We start from the raw sequence: 21,524 nt of genomic DNA, 5'->3' as shown, positions 1-21,524 counted from the left end.
GTCTTTATTCGTCCGTTAATCACAAGTTTGTGTCTCATGAATCGTGATAGCTGGACATTTGAAATTTTCACGAGGAAGATTAAGGCTAAAACAACTGTTGTTACAGTCATAAATTTGTTTCCACCAACTGATCAGTTGAATGTTGTCTTCAGCCTATTTGTACGGAACCTCAGTGGCACTTTACCAGGTTAACTTCTCTGTAAGATTATTGTTTTACTGAGCAATAAGATAAACACAAGCGTAAGATAGATATTGAACTCGGTTATCCCAAAAAGACAAGGAAGGAACAAAGATTATAAATTTCATCGCAAAACGAAAAAAAAAATCTCTATTCGCATATAAAATCAACAATTTAAACTTACACACACCTACAAATAAAACTTAAAAACTTCGAAAAGCCAAAACATATATTTACATTCCAAAAAACAACATTATTTAAAACCTGAAAGACACGTTTTCATGTCATCAACCTTCGGTTAGCTAATGACGTGGAAAGTCTGAAAACTCTATTCGTCCCTTTGACCTTCAGAAAACATTCTAGATAAATTGAACAAAGACATTCATTTATCAATAGAATTTAAAGCTTCGCTTATCAATTTTAGTTAGTTACTAGCTAGGTGTACCCCCGATTTCGTCTGCGTTTATTTTAACAAAAATGTTATTTAAATTAAATGTCTGCAGTGACAAAAACGATATCTAAATAATTAGATTTTTTTTAGTATTTGATTTCAACATTTTTTATAAATAAAAATAGTCTACGTTACTCCTTATTACATCAGCTACCTGCCAATAAAAGTCTTGTCAAAATCGATTAAGCCATTACAGAGATTTGCTGAAATAAAGAAATAGAAAGACAAAAATTGAAAAAAAAAATGTATTTGGTATATGCATGTAGTAAAAACAGTTATTTCAATATAACAGACATACACTCCAATTTTATCTAAAAGTATAGATAAAGAAGGTTTGGTCTAAGCGATATTATCTTTCAGGTCCTTTTATACGCGACGAGAGAATTTGAAAATAAAGACCACTTTAGTTTTCTTGATGACATTGTCAAAACTAGAAGCTCACGGCTACAACTGCACGAGTTCTCAATACATATGTTTGTAACATTCCACAATGTGAACTTATGTGTCAGTTCGCATGTCACTTGTCGAAAACAAATGCCATTTATACATTTAAGGTTTTCTATTCTAATGCCCCTTTTTTTAAAAAACCGTTTATGTACAAGAGTGCTTTTACACCAACTGGTGTTAGTTACGCGGTTACAAGTAAATGAAATCGCTTTAAAGATGAAAATTATGACATCGAATAGACTTACTTTGTATGGAATTTCCTCAAAGGCTTTGTGGGAACATTCCTTATTGATTACTATGATATTATGTTAAATATATTTTAATGTTAATACTAGTTATTACCCCGGTTTTATACGAGAAGATGAGTTCTTTTTCCCACGTTTTTATACACTCACTTTTCTTGTTTGTTTGTCGTTCCCGTTGGATTTTTGTAACTCAATTTTGAGGCACTTCTCGATAAACTAGCAGGCTGAAATTTTCAGGGTAGCTTCAAACCCGATGAGAATGCATTTTACAACTGTAAAAACTGTTGGACCGCATTTGATAAAATTTGAATGGAGAAAACGTGGGTATTACGATTTTTATAGGGGTCTTGTGATTTGGAGTGGAATTGTTAGGATCTTAGTTTATTAGGGTTATGTACCTACGTAAAGGGTAAAATCAATCTAGGATCTATTAAAGTTCTTTACACAAAGGGTACAAGAAACGAAATCTTATTTCCAAGGCTTTCTGTCACACCGTTTGGGCGTCTGTCACCAGACTGCATGCTATGAAAAGTGGTGCCAGAACTTTTAGACAGAGTTCCGAAAAGTCTGCAAAATCTAATCCAATAGAGTCAGAATAGTCTTTTTTGGTTGTACCAAGGCTATGACTAAACTTTTTTTATAGTTACTAGGTAGCAATTATTTCGCTGAACATTATCCAAGGAAAGTAACTGTTTTGTATATTTTATTTATTTGGCTCAGTCGTTACAGGTAGTCAGAAGCTTGAAAAAGTCTGACAGCCAGTCTAACCAAGGGGTGTCGTGTTGCCCAGGTAACTGGGTTGAGGAGGTCAGATAGGCAGTCGTTCCTTGTAAAACACTGGTACTTAGCTGAAACCGGTTGGACTGGTAGCCGACCCCAACATAGTTGGGAAAAGGCTAGGCCGATGAAATGACCATGAAAATATTACATACAATATTTGTGTAACAATCTCTTATAGGCAAGCAGCGCATGCATTAAACTACTTAGTTACGATTAGTAAAGATTATTGAAAACAATTCATTTTCTACATTTATATTTGACCAACTAGAGAACCAGAGACTGTATAGGAATTAATTATCAAAGATTTATTATTTAGTTAAGCCAACGGAAGGTGGGGTCTTGGTAACGGGATTAAAAACTCAATTTTGGGCAATTACTTGAGTCGGCGCTCGCTAATCCTTAGAGAGTGCGCTTAAAGTGAATAAGAACTAGACTAGACGGGGATAGAGCCTAAAAACTGTGTCAAAAACAACGGAAATTAGTTTTTTCTTATTAATTTACTAGCTGACCCAGCAAACGTTGTTTTGCCCAATATTTTTTTTCTAGTTGTATGTGGTTAATATTTTTTTTAGTGTGAGCAACCTTAACACTGTGTGGTATGAAAAATAGATGTTGTTCGATTCTCAGACCTAATGAATACGCATATAAAATTTGGTAAACATCGGTCGAACCGTTTCGGAGGAGTACGGTAACTAACATCGTGACACGGGAATTTTATTTATTAGATTTTTCTACTGGCTTCTTAAAATGAGGTTCTGGATTCATTTTTTTTTCTTATAATATGTTATGTTATATAATTTTACTACCACTATTTATAACTATTTCGTATTCGAGTGCAATAGGTTACCACGCTAACCTGACAAAACTTACGTAACGTGTCGTGGGTTCGATCCCTGCGAAGGAAGCATCTATGTGATCCACGAACACTTGGTCTGAGTCTGAGTGACAATGTGTATGTGTCTGGAATGTTTGTGAAACAAACCGCGATACAAGGAATCAATTTCAATATTTTCAGCTCGCGCTCATATGCAAACATAAAATAAACGATTTTTTTTTTACACAGCTAAAGCACAGCTTGTAACTACTTAGAATACTAACTCATCAATCCCATCACAATAAGTAGTAAAGATCTAGATTTTCCCACAAATTTGTCTGTACGCGACTTTATTCGTCAGGATCTAAGTGATTAGTAATTTTAGCTAAAATTTCAAGTCACGAAGGATATATTAAGGCCTTGCTAAAGACTCTGTCTTCTAGTATTACCGGCTTGAGAGCCTACCGCGACATTTTAAAGTGTATAGCAGGTGTGGAAAAGAGATGCCGTTCTAAGAAGTGTATAGCGCTGTCCTGCTTCAACAGCGGGAATAATATGAAACAGCCAGAGCATTTAGGAAGCGGCGAAGGGTCGGCGATGTGGGGTGGTGTATATAGATAAGATATAACTGGTGACGTTCAAAAAGTCCCACTTTGTACCATCATCATCATCATCATCATCATCATCCACAGCCTTTATCCTCGTACTGCTGGGCACAGTCCTGTGCTAGCCTTTGCACCATAACCTTACTCAATATTATAAATGTGAAAGTGTGGATGTTTGGACGTTTATTACTCAATCACGCAAAAATGGCTGAACGGATTTGGATGAAATTTGGCATGCATATAGCCAGTGTCATGGAAAAGAATATACCTTTTATGCCGATTTTTGAAAAAGTTCCCGAGGGAAAATTGAAAATGTGTGTAAAAGCTATAACTAAGGGGATCTATTTTAACAGGAAACAGGGACCACCGAACGCTGTAAACTGAAGTCCACGCAGACGGAGTCGCGGGTAACAACTAGTCTTCAATAAATTAATTTTGATTTTAAAATAAACAAAGCGTTAAAGAAAACTTCTTTCTAGACCTCTTTATTTGAAAACGTCAATAATCTTCTAATTTTTCTCTGACGCAACTGTCACACATTCATCCAACTATGTAGTCGTAAAAAATATATTTTTTTAAAGCAAAATAATTTTAATACTTCCAAAACACAACAGAACAGCTATAGTTACAATAGCTATGATGGGATGACGAAAAGCAGGAAAAATGATTACAACCAATATTGAAAATACGGAAAATGTACACAAACAGACGAAATACTGAAATAGACAGATTGTAATTTTGGAACAATTATACAGTTATTAGCACACAATGTTTAAAGAAGATGATGGTAAGATGATAATTAATAATAAACTAGCTATTGTCTGCGACTTTGTCCATGTGGCTGTGAATGTATGAGGTATTAGATATATTAGCCAATGTGTCCATCTAAACGCATACTGTGCTGGTTCCAAATGGCCCACACGGATAATTTTGGAAATATATTGTGGGACACAGTGGGCTAGATATTACATGTTACGTTTGTCCTACACGGGAATCGAGCCTGCGACACGTTGCGCTCGTTGGATTTGGTGTAATGGCGTACACCACTCTGTTTTCGACGAAACCTCAATAGTACCTAGTAATCACATATTTTAAAACTTGATTATTGTTTTCCAAGGGTTTTCAAACCTCCGTCCTAGAACCTCATTCTTAAACGTTCTTCTTTCTTCACCAGATGTTGAGGAGGGATCGATGGGGGCTACGAGATACAATGTCATGCCCTCATTGGTCGCTCTGCAGCAGATGAGGAACCGGCTCCATCTCGCCTTCCTCGGCAAGAAGCTCATGAAGTGGACCGCCTTGGCTACCGGCAAGGAATTAAGAAGACTTTCTATTGAGATCACTGGGTAAGCATACAGTATTATAGCTCTGCCCCTACAGTATTATCCGCAGTTAAACTTGTAACTTTTTAAAATCAACTAGCTGTTGCCCGCGACTTCGTCTCCGTGGGTAGAAGATATAATTTATGATTTATACCTGCCCTGTTTTTTTCACATTTTCTATTGTATCTTCGCTCCTATTAGTCGCAGCGTGATGGATTATAGCCTAAAGCCTTCCTCGTTGAATGGTCCATTCAACACAAAAATATATTTTCAATTTGGACCAGTAGTTCCTGAGATAAGCGCGTTCAAACAAACAAACAAACTCTTCAGCTTTATATATTAGTATAGAAGTATAGATGATAACAATACCTGCAGAAAAAAATTCTTATACAACATTTTTTTTGGGTTAAAAGTAGCCTATGTCAGCTCAGACACAGAACAAATAATTGTACTCATTATACAAACATTTGTCCTGGGTGGAAATCGAACCCCCGACCTCTCTTAAAGCAGTCTGGGTTACTAACCACTAGACCAACAGGCTTGATTGCTTTTTTTATAAGTAAGTTCGTGTTATGACGTACTGTAGCTACGATTGTTGGATAGTAGTCCTGTTGGATTCCAAGTTTGTCAGTTTTTTCTGGATACACTCAAGTTTCAGTTCTGGGGCATATTCGTCGGCCATCATTGTTGATTTTATTTTATTTAGGTTTATTTTGCAGGTGTTAATGTTGATTCGAATTCTTTGTTTATTAGTTATCCATATTTCTTGAATATTTGCAACTTATATGTATGTTTCGGACGCATCTTCAACGCCTCCGTGGCGCAATGGCTAGCGCGTTCGGCTGTTAACCGAAAGGTTGGTGGTTCGAGCCCACCCGGGGGCGAAAATTCGTTTTGCTATTTACCTCTTTTTAATCCCCAATGGAAAAGGAGTTATAAGTGACGTGTTTGTCTGTCTGTGGCATCATACCTTAAGAATTGATTAAGCGTATTCAATTAAGTCTGTCTTGGCAAGATTTAAGGCAATTTATGTGCCAGTACTTAGCCATGTTTGATTAAATCGTTTGAGCCGTTTAGGTGTTGGGTGATTTAATAATTTGTATGAAGGATTGCAACGCATTGCCATACACCGACAAAAAAACGCGGATGACGTAGCACGGCGGTTCAGGTTTAGTCAGTAAGAGTCTGACACTACCCATTCCCTCCCCCGAGGGAGCGGGTGTCCATGAGGATTCACCCGCATTACCAAAAACAAGTAATTTAATAGTTGTTCTGTTTGTTCCCAGCATGATAGGAAGTTACCAAGACGACGTTGCTACTGCGTTCATGCTTCTGGCCCGCAGTAGATACTTCTTCCCGAAGATGAACGTGATTGTCTTGGAGAATGTGCCACATACGGTAAGTATCCGGAATATATTTAATTATAATTGAAAGTTAGTAACAAATCGAAAATGACCTTTTTTTAAACGACTCCCGCAATGAGGGTTTCAATCCTTCTGTCGCGGGGAGTTTCAAAAACATACAAATCGTGTACACAAAGATACCTAGACTCAGGACAAGCATTCGTGGATCACACAAATGCTTGTCCTACGCGGTGATCGAACTCGCGACACTACGAGCACAGTGGGTTTGGCGTGGTGACCTCAACCTTGGCTATCCGTGTAAGCAAATCACGGGAACACAGAATTGGGATAAAAACTATCATCTAATAGAACTAAAGTATCACTAAGCACGTCTCAAACTCGGAAGACGTTGCAAGTTGGTTCAGGTTTAGTCAGTAAGAGTCTGACATTACCCGCTTTCTCCTCTGAGGAAGTGGATTTCCATGAGGATTCCCCTGCTTTACCAGATATAAAGGATTTCGTAATCAGCCCAAGAGACGCCCTAAATGTCACGTGATGTCCGCAAAATCACGTCCACTTGTCATCACCATATAGTTGAAGGTTTTCTACTGACTTTAGTGATTGTATTGATGGCTTTTGGGATAGAGATGCGGGTATAATTAACCTGCAGTTCGGCAAACGTCTTTTTTCCCCACCTGAAGTTACAAATTTATTGTAAACCATTTTGAATATTTGGCCAGCTGCATTTCATGAAAATACCTAAGCAAATAGGTTTTGTTTTCGGCAGTCAACATCACCATGGTGTACCAGTGAAATATGTCTCATCATTAGCATAATACCAGCCTTATTCCAACTATGTTGGGGTCGGCTTCCAGTCTAACCGGATTCAGCTAAGTTCTAGTGTTTTATAAGGAGCAACTGCCTATGTATTTGATATATAGACTACTATATAGACTAGATATATACCTGGGCAAAACGATACCCCTTAGTTAGCATAGAATAGAATAGAATCATTTATATTAGACGTAAAAGTCCATACAGTGAAAAAATTTGACAAAATTCAAATATAAATACATTTAACAACAATACAATTTAGTAAAAAAAAATATTTTATTAAGTTAAAACATATTGAATTACAATCAATCAATAGTTAGACTGGTTGTCAGACCTTCAAGCTTCTAACTACCTGCAGCTGTAAAGATTGTCGATAGTGTATAAATAACAACTGGAACACAATTTAACGTGCCTTCCGAAACATGGAGGAACAATTTATGACAAAGATGTTCACCCATCTACTGACCTATTGGGTCAAGTGTAACTTAATCTGAGATCTGTTGAGGTAGTTGTAGTTTAGTCACGAACTCTTCAATGTTTCATAGCAATGTCTAAAATGAAAGGTCTAAATGAGTCTTTATTTAAAAACATATTTGTTTATTTATTTAACTTAAATCCTATAATAATATTTTATTCGACGCCACGGAAAAATTCATAGATATTAGCAACGCCTCCGTGGCGCAATGGCTAGCGCGTTCGGCTGTTAACCGAAAGGTTGGTGGTTCGAGCCCACCCGGGGGCGATTTTTATCTTTTACTGCATCACGATTTAAGGCACATTAAGAATGATACACAATTAACTTTCGTCCAAGGATGAGCCAAGTAAGTCAACATTTGGGTCCTATTCGTTATATTTATATACGAATGCTGTATGCACATGCCTTAGGAAGTTTTTTTTTCAGACTTCCTTTATTTCTCTTATCAGTTTGCCAAAATAGTGTACATTACATACAGTTATAGGTTACAACAAGACAACAAGCAAATGTTTAGGTCTTAGTTGGAGGGCCCCCTTGTTTCAAGTTAAAGTGTTGTAGTTCAAGTGTTTTCATTCAGTGAAAAATTTATCGAGCTTTTTTTTAGATGCCTACTTTGGCAAGAAAGGGGAGAACCCTGCCCAGCAGTGGGAAGACAAATGGCGTAGTTGATGATGATGATAACAAGCAATCACAGAACCCATGTTCAACACTGTATGTCAATTCTACGCCAAGAGACCATTTTTCCCAGGTTTTTGTAACTCAATTCTAAGGCACTTCCCGATAAGCTAGTAAGCTGAAATTTTCAGGGTCGCTTCAAAACCAAATCAATAAAAACGGCTGGATCGATTTTGATAAAATTTAAATGGAGTGTCGTTTAAAAACACGGGTATTTAGATTTTTAAATCTATTAATTTTTCTTATTTAAGTCATTGAGTTTCACTTCTAAAGATAAAAATGATAATGAAAATACCGTTTAGTAATTACGAAATTATTTTATTACCATATTGTTTCGAGAGATGGAATATTTAGCTAACTTACACAAGTTTTACCGTTTTTGAATATGCTAGTTTTTTTGGTTAAAAACATAAAACATGTCTGTCGCCCCCGGGTGGGCTCGAACCACCAACCTTTCGGTTAACAGCCGAACGCGCTAGCCATTGCGCCACGGAGGCTATGAGAGTGAACGAGAAAATAGCGCGTCTGTCGAAAAAAATCGAAAATATTTAGATCAAATTTGCATACCGTTTGCAGTTTTATCCAACTTAAAAAAACTAAAGTTATAATTGCCTAGTATAGATAGCCACAAAAAATACTAATCGCGATAATATTTAGTGCGGGCATCAAACTAGTTCCGGTTTTCCAGTAAGAATCACTAACCGAGAAACTCATAGTGAAATTATGAATAAGTTACTAGTTTAGCTTAGGATCAGCTCCTAAGTCTAACATATACACAGTTATCTAGAGCGCAATCTTCTCCTCTTACTAATGAGATTATCCAAAAGGGGGACCATCCCCCCGGCACATGAAGGTCAAAGGAAGGAACATGGGTGGGCTTTAGTCAGTCGAAGTCTGACTCTTCCTTCCGCTCAACCCGAAGAGGGAAGATGTCTTATCCGAAAAGTAGGCTTCCTATATTTTTAAAGACGGTTTGAACAAAATCATCTGCGGTCTGCCCATACTTATATTTTTCGGAATATTTTATGACACAGAAGAGATCATTGAACTGCTTTCTAAAAGCGTCTCTTGCACTAAGGAATTCATCCTTGTTTCGCGGGGGGTTTCACAAACATTCAAGTCACACGCACGAAGACACCCAGACTCAGGACATCATCATCATCATCAGCAGCCCATATTCGTCCACTGCTGGACATCGGCCTCCTCAATTGCACGCCATCGAGATCTACCTTCGGCTGTTCGCATCCAGTTCCTGCCATCTTGCGCAGATCATCACTCCACCGTGCCTGAGTACAGACGCCCGACTCAGGACAAGCGTTCGTAGATCACCCAAATGATTGTCCGGGCATCGAACCCACGACCTTTCGCGCTGTCGGTTTGGTGTAATAACTTATATCAGTCGGCTATCCATGCAGACATAACCGGGTTTCCCCCAAACATGTACCTTATCTAAGGAAAGTAGCTAATTATAATGATAACGATAAATTAAAACAGTGCAGAAAGTATCGTAAGAGTTGTGATACATTGCTGGTAATGATACGTCACTTTTGATACCAGAGCGGCGCGACTCCGCAATGTATTAAAAACTCCGCGATATTGTGGCGTCGTCTTATAGCTGAGTGGTTTTACCGATAATTATTATATCATCTTTGATAAGACTAATCCATCAGCTGTAATTATTGTTTTTAATCTCATGAAAGATGCCAAAGATAAGTTCTGAATTAATGTGATTGATTATTTACTTAAAAAACTAATCTCTTTGGATTTGTTGAAGTAAAACATTATATTTTATTATTCGGCTCCCGTACCAATGAATTTAATCCTTGTATCATGGTCGTTTCTCAAATATTAAACTAACATGCAAGAAGACACCCAGACTCAGGATAAGCATTAATTGTGCTTCACGATAATGCTTGTCCTACGTGGGGATCGAACTCGCGACCTAGCGCGTAGTGACCTCAACCACTCGGATATTCGTGTAGTCTGCTACTTATTGATCTCATTCCCACGTTTTCCCCTTGTTTTTATACACTTTTTTTCTTGTTTGTTTGTTTGTCGTTCCGGTTGGATTTTTGCAACAAAATTTTGAGGCACTTCCCGATAAGCAAGCTGAATTACATTTTTAGGGTAGCTTCAAACCGGTGACAGTGCAATTTACAACTATAAAATAGCGTGCACGATTTTTCAACGATAAAATTTCAATAGGCAACAAAAAGGATAGTAGCAGATTCTCAGACCTACTAAACATGCGTACCTAACAAAATTTAATGAAATTCGGTCGAGCCGTTTTGGCGGTATATGTCAACTGAGATTGTGACACGAGAATTTTATCATATAACGAGTAGATATGTATAATGTATTTGTATATAATTATAATATGATATGGAAAGATCACTGAGGTCTGCTTAATATTATCATAGGTGTTATGGAAATTACAATAAATAATTTGTAATTTTGAATAAAATACATTCCTATATGGCAGTCTGCAAAAACAATCGCCCCCGGGTGGGCTCGAACCACCAACCTTTCGGTTAACAGCCGAACGCGCTAGCCATTGCGCCACGGAGGCGTTGCCATGGGGCGCGAAATATACACACAATTTATATGTACCTATAACCTACATTAAAAAATGTTTTTTTTTTTTATTGTATTTAACCTCTATGACCTTTCCTCATAGCTACTTGAGTATTTATAGTTTTTTAAATACGTAGGCGAGACGATAAACAAATTGGTTTAGATTATCAAAGAGGTTTAATACAAGGTCAAGTACGCATCGGATTTAGTAACCAAATGGGATGCGATCTTCTGCCCACTTTGACGAGAGTCAGACAGTTTGTCATCTTGTAACTGTTTAATTATCCATGAACCTAATTTAACATGATATTATTTTAACAACAAAAACCGTTGTATGTTTTTGACTTCAATTAAAAACCTACTTCACAGACTTGATGAAATTTTATTGCGACCAAAAAAGCTATTTCACGTTAAATGAAAAAAGAATAAATAAAATCGATACATCCAGTCTGAAGCAATGAGGTAGCAAACATAAAATATACAGACCAATTGATAACCTCCACCTTTCTGAAGTCCGTAAATAAAAGCTGACGAATTCTCCTGCCGCGGGCATGCTGGTAGAGATTTACCCTTGTAGTTTTGTTTGTACATGCAATATACTAATATATAAAGCTGAAGAGTTTGTTTGTTTGTTTGAACGCGCTAATCTCAGGAACTACTCGTTCGATTTGAAAAATTCATTTTGCGTTGAATAGACCATTTATCAAGGAAGGCTATAGGCTATATAACATCACGCTGCGTCTAAAAGAGCGAAGATACAATGCAAAATGTGGAAAAAACGGGGAAAATTCTAACCACGTGGACGAAGTCGCGGGCAACAGCTAGTTTAAATCTAATATATAAAATTCCCGTGTCACGATGTTAGTTACCGTACTCCTCCGAAACGGTACGACCGATTCTTATGAAATTTTGTATACATATTGGGTAGGTCTGAGAATAGAACAACATCTATTTTTCATACCCCTAAGTGACAAGGGTTGCCCACACGAAAAAAATATATTTTATTTTTTAGACAATATTGTTTGTTTTTATCTTTTTTATAATGTGGCACTAAAATCACATACAACTAGAAAAAAAAAATCGGCAAAACGACGTTTGCTGGGTCAGCTAGTAATATAATAAATAAGAATAATAAGTAATTTATAGATAATGGTGAATTAAGCTCAAACAAGCTCTACATATTAAGTGCCTGAATGAAATATGATAGCAAAAATATTTAATTAGGTGTTTATTTAATTGAATAAGGCAAAATTAGTCTCCATTACAATATGATTTTCTCTTGAACTTAATTTTATAATATTTATACTAGCTGACCCAGCAAACGTTGTTTTGCCTAATAAATTATTTCTAGTTGTATGTATTTTTAATGCCACATTATAAAAAAAAATGATGAGCAACCCTTAACACTTAGGGGTATATATATATAATATATATAATGTTGGACAATATTCACACAACGCCATCTAGTCTCAAATTAAGCAGAGCTTGTGTTATGAGTACTAGACAACTGATAAACATACTTATATATTTCTAAATACATACATATTTTAGATAAATTACACCCAGACACAGAACAAATGATCGTGCTCATCACACAAACATTTGTCCTGGGTGGGAATCGAACCCACGACCTCCGGTATAGCAGTCAGGGTCACTAACCACTTGACCAACAGGCCAGCCAAATGAAAAATATGAAAAATATATGTTGTTCTATTCTCAGAGCTACCCAATATATATACAAAATTTTATAAAAATCGGTTAAGTCGTTTCGGAGGAGTACGGTAACTAACATCGTGACACGGGAATTTCATATATTAGTTTAGTACAAATTAAAACACAATTTCGGTTTCATCGTAGAGGCGTAGCACCATCTCGTAGGCATATTAATGTAAAGAAACACCATCCTACGAGGTAGGCATATTATGTCTATTAGAACAGTACCTAAACAATATTGGTGTGTCTTTCAGTCATCATCGGCCTAGCCTTTTCCCAACTATGTTGGGGTCGGCTACCAGTCCAACCGGTTTCAGCTAAGTACCAGTGTTTTACAAGGAGCGACTGCCTATCTGACCTCCTCAACCCAGTTACCTGGGCAACACGACACCCCTTGGTTAGACTGGCTGTCAGACTTTTTCAAGCTTCTGACTACCTGTAACGACTGTCAAAAATGTAGGAATAACAGCCGGGACCCACAATTTAACGTGCCGTTTCATAACCTTATTATTAATTTGTTCAAGTGTTATCATTAATTCAGAAACTGTTTATCAATATGATGCTGCATTCTATTTGTTTAATATACAAACAGAAGACGTCGGCCATTGTCAATTGACTATTATTCTATTTGCATACATTGTTAATATATGTATTTATGTCAAGAATTATATGATTAATATTTCAATACTTTGAAGTGATAATGAACTTGATGTCGTGGTGGCCTTGCGGTTGTGTCCATGGATTAGTATGCATGAGGTGCAGGTTCGATCCCAACGCAGGCAAAGTACCAAAGTGACTTTTTAAAATTTTTACGTATGTTTTATCCCACGTTTTCATACATCCACTTTCTTGTTTGTTTGTATGTTTGTTTGTCGTTCCGTTTGGATTTATGTGACTCAATTTCTCTGTCTTCTTATTCAAAGACACCACTGACAAACGGTGAAGGAAAACATCGTGAGGAAGCCTGGAGTCTAAATTTCCGAATCTGAAATCGCCCGCAGTGAGCTAGCGTGGTGATCAATGCTGAAACCTTCTTTATACGGGAAGAGGCCTGTGCCCAGCCGTGGGATGTAATATAATTATGAACGTTATTGCAAGAGGAATAAGATAGATTTTTCAACGCGTTTTTGTTGTTGTGGCATAGATGAGAAACTATTTTTGAATGGACAATAATTTAATACTCTCCATTTTTGAATTAATATGGGTGAGATAGCTAATATCGCGCTCTGCACGTGTAGGCGCCGTGGCTTAGTTGGTTAAAGCGCCTGTCTAGTAAACAGGAGATCGTGAGTTCGAATCTCGCCGGGGCCTTGGTTGGATAAATATGTTTTTTTTTTATTTATCATTAAAAGTCGGTCTTCGGAGGTAAAGGCAAACTGAAGACACAAACAAAAAACGTTTCTAGTGGGAACAATTTTTTAGTTAATAATGGACAAAAAATCTTAAGAAGTGCCTTTTTTATTTTACTATTTATATATAACTAGCTGTTGCCCCGACTTCGTCCGCGTGGTAAGAAGTTAGGAATTTTTGAACGGAAGCCCTCGAAGATGCATATTTTTCCCCGGTGTCGCCACATTTTCCATTGTATCTTCGCTCCTATTAGTCGTGATGGTATATAGCCTTAAACCTTCCTCGATGAATGGTTTATTGAACACAAAAATATTTTTTGCAATTTGAACCAGTAGTTCCTGAGATTAGCGCGTTCAAACAAACGCAAAAACGAATATATTAGTATAGATTCAAGTATTTTCAATACTCTCTTTATATTTTATCACCTTCTTGTTATCTCTACATCATTCTATAGTTGACTGTTAGGGAAATGCCACAGGCATTATGTTCGCCATTGAATTTAGTTCGTATAGAAAATAAGTAAAAAAAGAGTCACACATCAAAATTTCAACTGTCTATAACACGGTTTATGAGATACAGTCCGGGGACAAATGGAAATACAGAGGATCCTTTCACTCTTCGTGTATTTGTAACAAAAAAAAATATCCCTGTTTTGTAAAAAATAACTAATATATTATTTGTTAAATATCAGTTTTTTTACGCCCAAATGCGAAAATCAATTAAAAAATATTTTGACCCAACAATTTAATAAGCATACACAAGGTATTATCTATTAAGGCCCCGGCGAGATTCGAACTCACGATCTCCTGTTTACTAGACAGGCGCTTTAACCAACTAAGCCACGGCGCCTACATTTCTCAATGCTATAATATGCAAACCGAATTTTGTATGCGTATTTTCTCACATTCATATTTTACAATTATTATTATGATAACATCAAAACTCATTAGCTTATCAAAGTGTTTTACTATCTATAAATACTCCGTTAGTTTAGGTACTCAAAAAAAGTTAGGTAAACAATCTTGGCGAGTGTATTTCTATCAATAAACTCTAGTAAAAATAAAATAAAAATAACGGGTTGCACTTTGATGAAGTGAAAACTTGAATATTAACGTTGTGCATTTTTTTATATTTCTTAATGGTTTGGGAATAATTTTGCAGTAATTGCAATTCGGTCAGCAGACAAGTAATCTTTATTTCTTTACTAGCTGTTGCCCGCGACTTCGTCCCCGTGGTTAGAAGATATAACTTATGATTTATACCTATCCTGTTTTTTTTCACATTTTCCATTGTATCTTCGCTCCTATTAGTCGCAGTGTGATGGTTTATAGCCTAAAGCCTTCCTCGATGAATGGTCTATTCAACACAAAAAGAATTTTTCTATTTGGACCAGTAGTTTCTGAGATTAGCTCGTTCAAACAAACAAACTCTTCAGCTTTATATATTAGTATAGATTTATACTATATTGCACATACATACACACTTTACATACATACTATCATTTATGTGGTAGAATACAATATTTATTAATTCCGATATTACCTTTATTATTGTACACTTATATGTCAATCTCTTACGAATTTTCGACCCTTTCAGGACAGCAGGTCACGCGTCTTGATGCGAGTTTAACTTTTTTTACCCATTACAAAAAAAGAGTTGTGAACATCATCCATTACCCCCATTAAAATCAAAATACTCAAAAAAAGGTGTGGACATATATAATTATTTTCTATAAACAATATTTGACCCAAATTTCAAAGCCGTAAGTAATCCATTCAAAAAAAAGTTGTATGTAAACTTTGACCCCTTACAACCTCTACAACTTCTTCTCCAGTTAAAAAGTAGCCTTTTTTTCCGGGGTGAAACGCTAATCTCTTCAACCCACGTCGAGGGCACGGTGTGGGGATACTTCGGACTTCCACCGACTAAAATCACCGACAATCTCGGGCCCCTTCTACTGCTTTAGCCAGAGTCACGAGATCGCTCGCACATACTCTGGGATTCTCAAGGGATAGGTGTAAAAAGCCCACCCCTCACTCCTCATAAGAACGGGTGCGCAGGACGACGCGCCCGTCTCCTTGTTGCCTACCTTTCTGTCTCTAGACCACCCTTATACCAACTTACATTACAATCATTTCAGTAGCTTTATCGTGAAAGCTAGACAGACAGACAGAAATACTTTCGCATTTATACTATAGTTTTAGTATAGATTAGTATAGTTTCACATTTTATGAGAGAGAAGAAGATTTCGTCGCCCAACTGTCCTGACTGTGGCACAATAGAGGATGTGGCAGAGACCCTACAAAAATGGATTTCCCCATAAAAAAAATAATCAGAAGAGAATTTTGTCAACGTAAAATTTCTTTTTTGTAAAGTCGCCTTCTCTTGCGTGTCGTTTATTTAAATCCACAGAAATTATGTGTGTTTTACTTCTGAAAAATGTTGTAAATGTAAATTTTCAGCACGCACATCGTAGGCGCCGTGGCTTAGTTGGTTAAAGCGCCTGTCTAGTAAACAGGAGATCGTGAGTTCGAATCTCGCCGGGGCCTTGACTCGATGCTTTTTTGTTTTTAGGAACTTTTATTAATTTGAAAGATTTCAGTAGATTTATTGGTTTATAAGTAGTGAAAAAGTCATATTTTATAATGACACTTCGAATTTAGTTTTTGTTTATTCTTTTAATTATGATATTAAATAAAGCAATGTCATTATTCTTAGTTTCGAAACCACATCGAATAAGTGATCAATGTGTAACCCATCCAGGGTTCTCTCTTTTTTATAATTATAAAACGACATTATATAATTTAAACATGTCCTACACGGGGATCGAAGCCGCGACACGTCCGCTTAGTGGCTTTAGCATGGTATCCTCGACCAATTTGTAGGGCAGTCAAATCATTTTACCTTTGGGCATACAATTTTTTTCAATCAAATCTGTTTTTCAGATGTTAAGAGAACTTCAGTATCATACAAACATACAGTAGAATTACATATATATGTATAAAAATGATGTTTTTCTTTTGTTTCAGGCCAGTCTTAGAGTTAGTGTAAGGCACAGAGGCGTGGCAGGAGTCAAAGTCGTGAATCTTGATATATTAGAGGTAATTATCTAAATATAATACACATACAATCATTAAAATAGGGTATTTGACTAAATCTTATAATATAAATCTGTTCAGTCTGTCAGATAGATTCAAAAAAGCAAGGAAGATAAAAAATACCCAGTTAAGAACAACTTAGCTTTAACGCTGTTGGATAATCGTATTGAAACTATTTTAATTAAAATTGTAAAAGTATTACAGCCTCAATGTTTAATATTTACCTGTTACATGTATTAACGAGATTGTTATGATTATTTTTTTGTGCTATTTAAAATAGCCCAGTTCTGACCTAAATTTTTAACGCTTCATTCATGGCCTCCGTGGCGCAATGGCTAGCGCGTTCGGCTGTTAACCGAAAGGTTGGTGGTTCGAGCCCACCCGGGGGCGTATCTTTTTGTTCAACTTTTATTCGACTGTTATATTGTTAAAATTGCAAAGAAAGATTAGAATGACAAAGTCCACTATGTATTTCCAAAGATTATATTTAGTTTTTAGGTAAAACAGAGTTCCTCCCTGTTGTTTTCCATAGAATTGTTACATTTAAGATAGCTTACCTCTATCCATTTGATTATGAATAACGTTTCCAAATTGCTCGTTTTGCGACTTCTAGAAATAATTACAAACACACAAAATTTTTTTTTCAACATGAAGTTGAAAAAAAATTTTCTTCGCACAATGCAGGATTAACAAAAAACAATTAAAATCTTGACTAGTAAGGACACCCTTGTTGACTTCAGTCTACTTGAAATAAAAATCCTTTCAGTATCTATAACTTACGTCACATGAAAATCTGTGAAACCTTTTACAAAATGGCGGCAACCAATATTTTTTTACATCTTCAAATAAATGGGCTTGACTGATATAATACAAAGAAATCTATCCACTCACAAACATTTCAATTCGAAATATGTCGGGGATATTTTAATAAGCTTTCAATTTATACTTGTTCCAGTCTGCGATCGATCCATACCCTTATCTGGGGATAGAAAAAGGCGGTATGACAATATGGGACGCAAAAGAAGCGTGGTACAACGTTCTGAAGGTGATGATAATGTTGCTGGAAGCGAAGACAACCTTCAACCTAGTGGAAATTGCTCACAAAAATGCCACTAAGTAAGTTTTAGTCACTTTAAGTGTAGTTTACGTAAGAATGATTCGTGCTTAAATGATGCAACGGTTTGCTCTCGTATTTATCGAGATCGCCCGACTAGTTTCAAAATCAAATAGGTTTTATTACAACCCGGTAAACTACGTACCGCCTAACGGTTGACGTACATTTTTATTTTGCAATTTTTCCATATTATAAAATCACCATTTCTTTTTTGCGTTTTTCCATATTATAACCGTGATTAAACTTACCCAGGACTGCTTCGAATATTTGAAGACTGAAATAAGCCAAATCAGTTCAGCCGTTCTCGAGTTTTAGCGAGACTAACGAACAGCAATTCATTTTTATATGTAAAAAGTATATAAGATAGGCCATTTTCCACTCACTGGCTGTCAATGTCAGTTTCACTCGCTCGTTTGAGAACCCCGGTTGGATCTGAAACTAGTCGGACGATTCCGATAAGTACGCGTGAATAGTTGCGTCATTTAATATGAAAATTGATCTTACAGCCGTATGACAACGAAATGTACTCATGTGTCCACTATCACTATTTGTCTCTACATTCCTCTTGAGTATGATAAGGACAACATGATAGCTTACAAAGATCTGCGTATTTCGTGTATACGGCTGTCAAAGTAATATTATTGAGATGTGGAAAAGAGATGCCGCACTACGCCGTGTATAGCTCTGTCTCTGTTCCACACAATAATATCACTTTTTAAACTTAGTGGTATACTCTTGGTATTAACTTGAATTCAGTAGTGGTTAATTTGTTTTTTAAATTAAATATGTATAAGCCGGATGGAGATTAATCAAAATTAGAAAGACATTTTCTTTATCGGACGTGATAAGATTTTTTTTTGTCAAATAGCATTTTGATAACATGATTCGAACTGTTGATAATGCGTATTGATTTCTAGTAATGAAAAAATTCAGATTAAACATTATCAATGTACTAAATTTTATTCACAACAAAACCAGTGATTTTCCAAATTGTTATCAACCATTTAATTTTTTTTTTCTACTTTCCTTTGAGAAAGTTGATTAATTTTATAGTTTTGGTCTATGTTACGATTTGAATCAGGTTTATAATTATTTAGTTTTCAGTGCAAGATAACACGGTGATTATTTCGTGTGTTAGTATTATTGTATTTTTACTTTTCCTAGTAATATTTATGCGGATTGCTTTCTGTGTTAACTTGCATTGTTTTTAGTATTAAATAGTTATTCAATGTTCCTTTAAATTAATGGGATCATTTTCATTCGTAACTTGTGTTTTTTTTACATCCAACCGTATGGTAGATCTCACTGCTGGGCAAATTACTCCCGGCTTTAATTTAATAAAATACAATGCTTTTGCCGATTAGTGGGCCACTATAGGGAGGATTGAAATAGTCAAAGACCGGGATAAATGGAAGTAAGGGAGGCCTTGATAATAAATGGCTAGTAATCATAATATAATTGAATACGGGTTTTTTGCAGACATCATTTTTAACATTCTATTTTTTTTACGATTTAAAATTATCCCATTTTAGAGTTCCTTTTAGTAGTTAGTTTCTCGAGACAAAAATATTATTATTATTATAGTCTTTTAATTTATAAGTAACCATTGATACTTATAAATTAAATCGATATTAACTATATCCAAAACCATAAATGGTTAGGTTATCAAAAACAACCGTAATGTAGAGTGTTTATCAAATCCTGTCTCGAGAAAATAACTTGTAGTTACAAGTAGTTTGGTTAAAATAGGTAAAGCCCTTTTCTTAGGGCCAAGCTGCCGATGAACTCACCCTTCCGTCTGACTAAGGACTGGACGGGGCCAAAATATCCTTAGAAATTAAACAATCGATTTGAATACTTTGAATATTATTCAATTAAGTTGAATATTTTATTAGGCTGAATATGCTATTGAATATCCTGATTTTAACTGACTATCCCATTACTACGCTTTTAAAGTTAATCTCGGTAGTACAGACCAACCGGGGTTCAGACTAACTGCAGATACCTCTTAACAAAAACATTGAATTTATTATGAACAGTGATGATTATCACATTGAATATTATTCAATTAAGTTGAATATTCCATTGAATACCGCATTTAATATATTTCAATTATTTTTTATTATTAAACTTCTAACTTCAACATGTATTGAAACACTATAATTACGGTTTAAGATTAATTAAGATAACTTTAGAATGAAATAAGCCAATACTTGTAATGATATTAACATGAGCTGACATCCATTATTATATTAACGAGCATTTTAAGAGTTCACATATCCAAAGGGTAACAAAGGAACACTATTATTAATTACGCTGTCTTTCCGTCTGTCACCAGGCTATATCTTATGAACTCTAGTAGCTAAAGCGATGAAATTTTTCATCAAGTAACAAAAAATAATATGAGTCTTCTTAACGTTTAGCAACGGTTGTTATTGTCACATATTAGATAAGTAAGAAAAGTTTATTAAAAATTAGTTTATTTTTTCTGTACGAAACACTCACTCAAATGTCTAACTCGCGCTTGACCTGTTTTTTTCTATAATCGGTATTTAAATGACTACTCACTTTTATTTAAAACTAGCTGTTGCCAGCGGCTCCGCCCGGTACAATTCGAAAATGATCACACGGGAACATGAAACAGAGATAGTGTGCATCCAGGTTATAAACGTCAGTAACGATCATTCATAGGCGGCAGCTTCGCTTGCGACCGAACCAAACTGTATCAAATTTGGTCCAAATCTGTTCAGCAGTTTTCGTGTGAAAAAGTTACAAACATCCATACACAATTTCGTGTTCATAAATATGAGTAAGATCAGTTTAATTGCCAGCATGTACTTATCCTACCAACGTATTTAAAGCAGCTTACTATGTTTTAACAAATACCTTAATTTATTTCTGTTACACTTTTCTCAAAGGATTTTTCTCGTATTTATAGTTCCAAAAATGATTTGAGTAGATCAAATTTTTAAAACCCATCTCTGTCCTACGATTAAAATTAATATTAAAATGTTAAAAAGCGCTCTTCATCCTCTCCTCTAAAAAACTAATTTTGCTGTGCCCGACAGGGTCCATAATTGTTTCTTTTAATTTTACCTACCAGCTTTGTACACATTATGGAATGCAATAAAGTTATTGATTGATTGATTGATTGATGCAAGATGAAGGCTTTGTAGAGTTCATCGTCAGTGAGGCTTGGTCAATACATTTTTTAAGACAGAATGCCGAAGATTTTGAAGATAATATCCATCTAGAAATCATTGGAAACCAGTGCAGTCCTTAGGCAGAGCCATCGGCAGCTAAAGAACCGTTAACTCTTAATAAAAACGTTCCAACAGGTATATGGTTAAAGACAACGTAATGCTAAAAACAAAAGGCGCTGTAGCATAAACGAGAAAACGAAGAAAGAGACATTAAAAAGTAGTTTGAAATAATAAAAGGTGCTGTCGAAACTGAAGGAATGAAAATGATTCAAAGAAATGATGACAGAGAAATATTTTTACATG

The 21,524-nt window shown here is 35.7% G+C and overlaps 1 protein-coding gene and 8 non-coding genes across 11 annotated transcripts in view; 6 read left to right on the top strand and 3 right to left on the bottom strand.

Annotated features, from left to right (window-relative positions):
* Nucleotides 1-4,025: 4,025 nt before the first annotated feature.
* LOC113504136 (muscle M-line assembly protein unc-89-like) overlaps nucleotides 4,026-21,524 on the top strand; it is a 62,939-nt gene continuing 45,440 nt past the window's right edge. For all 3 annotated transcript variants that reach the window (XM_026886291.1, XM_026886288.1, XM_026886290.1), the window contains exons 1-5: nucleotides 4,026-4,307; nucleotides 4,695-4,866; nucleotides 6,129-6,240; nucleotides 16,836-16,907; nucleotides 17,860-18,020. In XM_026886291.1, coding sequence (XP_026742092.1) covers nucleotides 4,289-4,307; nucleotides 4,695-4,866; nucleotides 6,129-6,240; nucleotides 16,836-16,907; nucleotides 17,860-18,020 — 536 coding nt within the window. In that variant the 5' untranslated portion in view covers nucleotides 4,026-4,288. The remainder of the gene's footprint in view (nucleotides 4,308-4,694; nucleotides 4,867-6,128; nucleotides 6,241-16,835; nucleotides 16,908-17,859; nucleotides 18,021-21,524) is intronic.
* On the top strand, nucleotides 5,654-5,726 carry Trnan-guu. Its single transcript has one exon. It is a non-coding gene; the product is annotated as a tRNA-Asn (tRNA).
* Nucleotides 7,689-7,761, top strand: Trnan-guu. Its single transcript has one exon. It is a non-coding gene; the product is annotated as a tRNA-Asn (tRNA).
* Nucleotides 8,594-8,666, bottom strand: Trnan-guu. The gene has a single exon. It is a non-coding gene; the product is annotated as a tRNA-Asn (tRNA).
* On the bottom strand, nucleotides 10,666-10,738 carry Trnan-guu. Its single transcript has one exon. It is a non-coding gene; the product is annotated as a tRNA-Asn (tRNA).
* Nucleotides 13,694-13,767, top strand: Trnat-agu. Its single transcript has one exon. It is a non-coding gene; the product is annotated as a tRNA-Thr (tRNA).
* Nucleotides 14,582-14,655, bottom strand: Trnat-agu. The gene has a single exon. It is a non-coding gene; the product is annotated as a tRNA-Thr (tRNA).
* Trnat-agu lies at nucleotides 16,282-16,355 on the top strand. The gene has a single exon. It is a non-coding gene; the product is annotated as a tRNA-Thr (tRNA).
* Trnan-guu lies at nucleotides 17,222-17,294 on the top strand. Its single transcript has one exon. It is a non-coding gene; the product is annotated as a tRNA-Asn (tRNA).

Source organism: Trichoplusia ni, chromosome 21 (assembly GCF_003590095.1).
Source record: "Trichoplusia ni isolate ovarian cell line Hi5 chromosome 21, tn1, whole genome shotgun sequence".
NCBI classification, from domain to species: domain Eukaryota; kingdom Metazoa; phylum Arthropoda; class Insecta; order Lepidoptera; family Noctuidae; genus Trichoplusia; species Trichoplusia ni.
The sequence above is the reverse complement of the archived record's forward strand: the minus strand, read 5'-3'. Positions and strand labels throughout refer to the sequence as shown.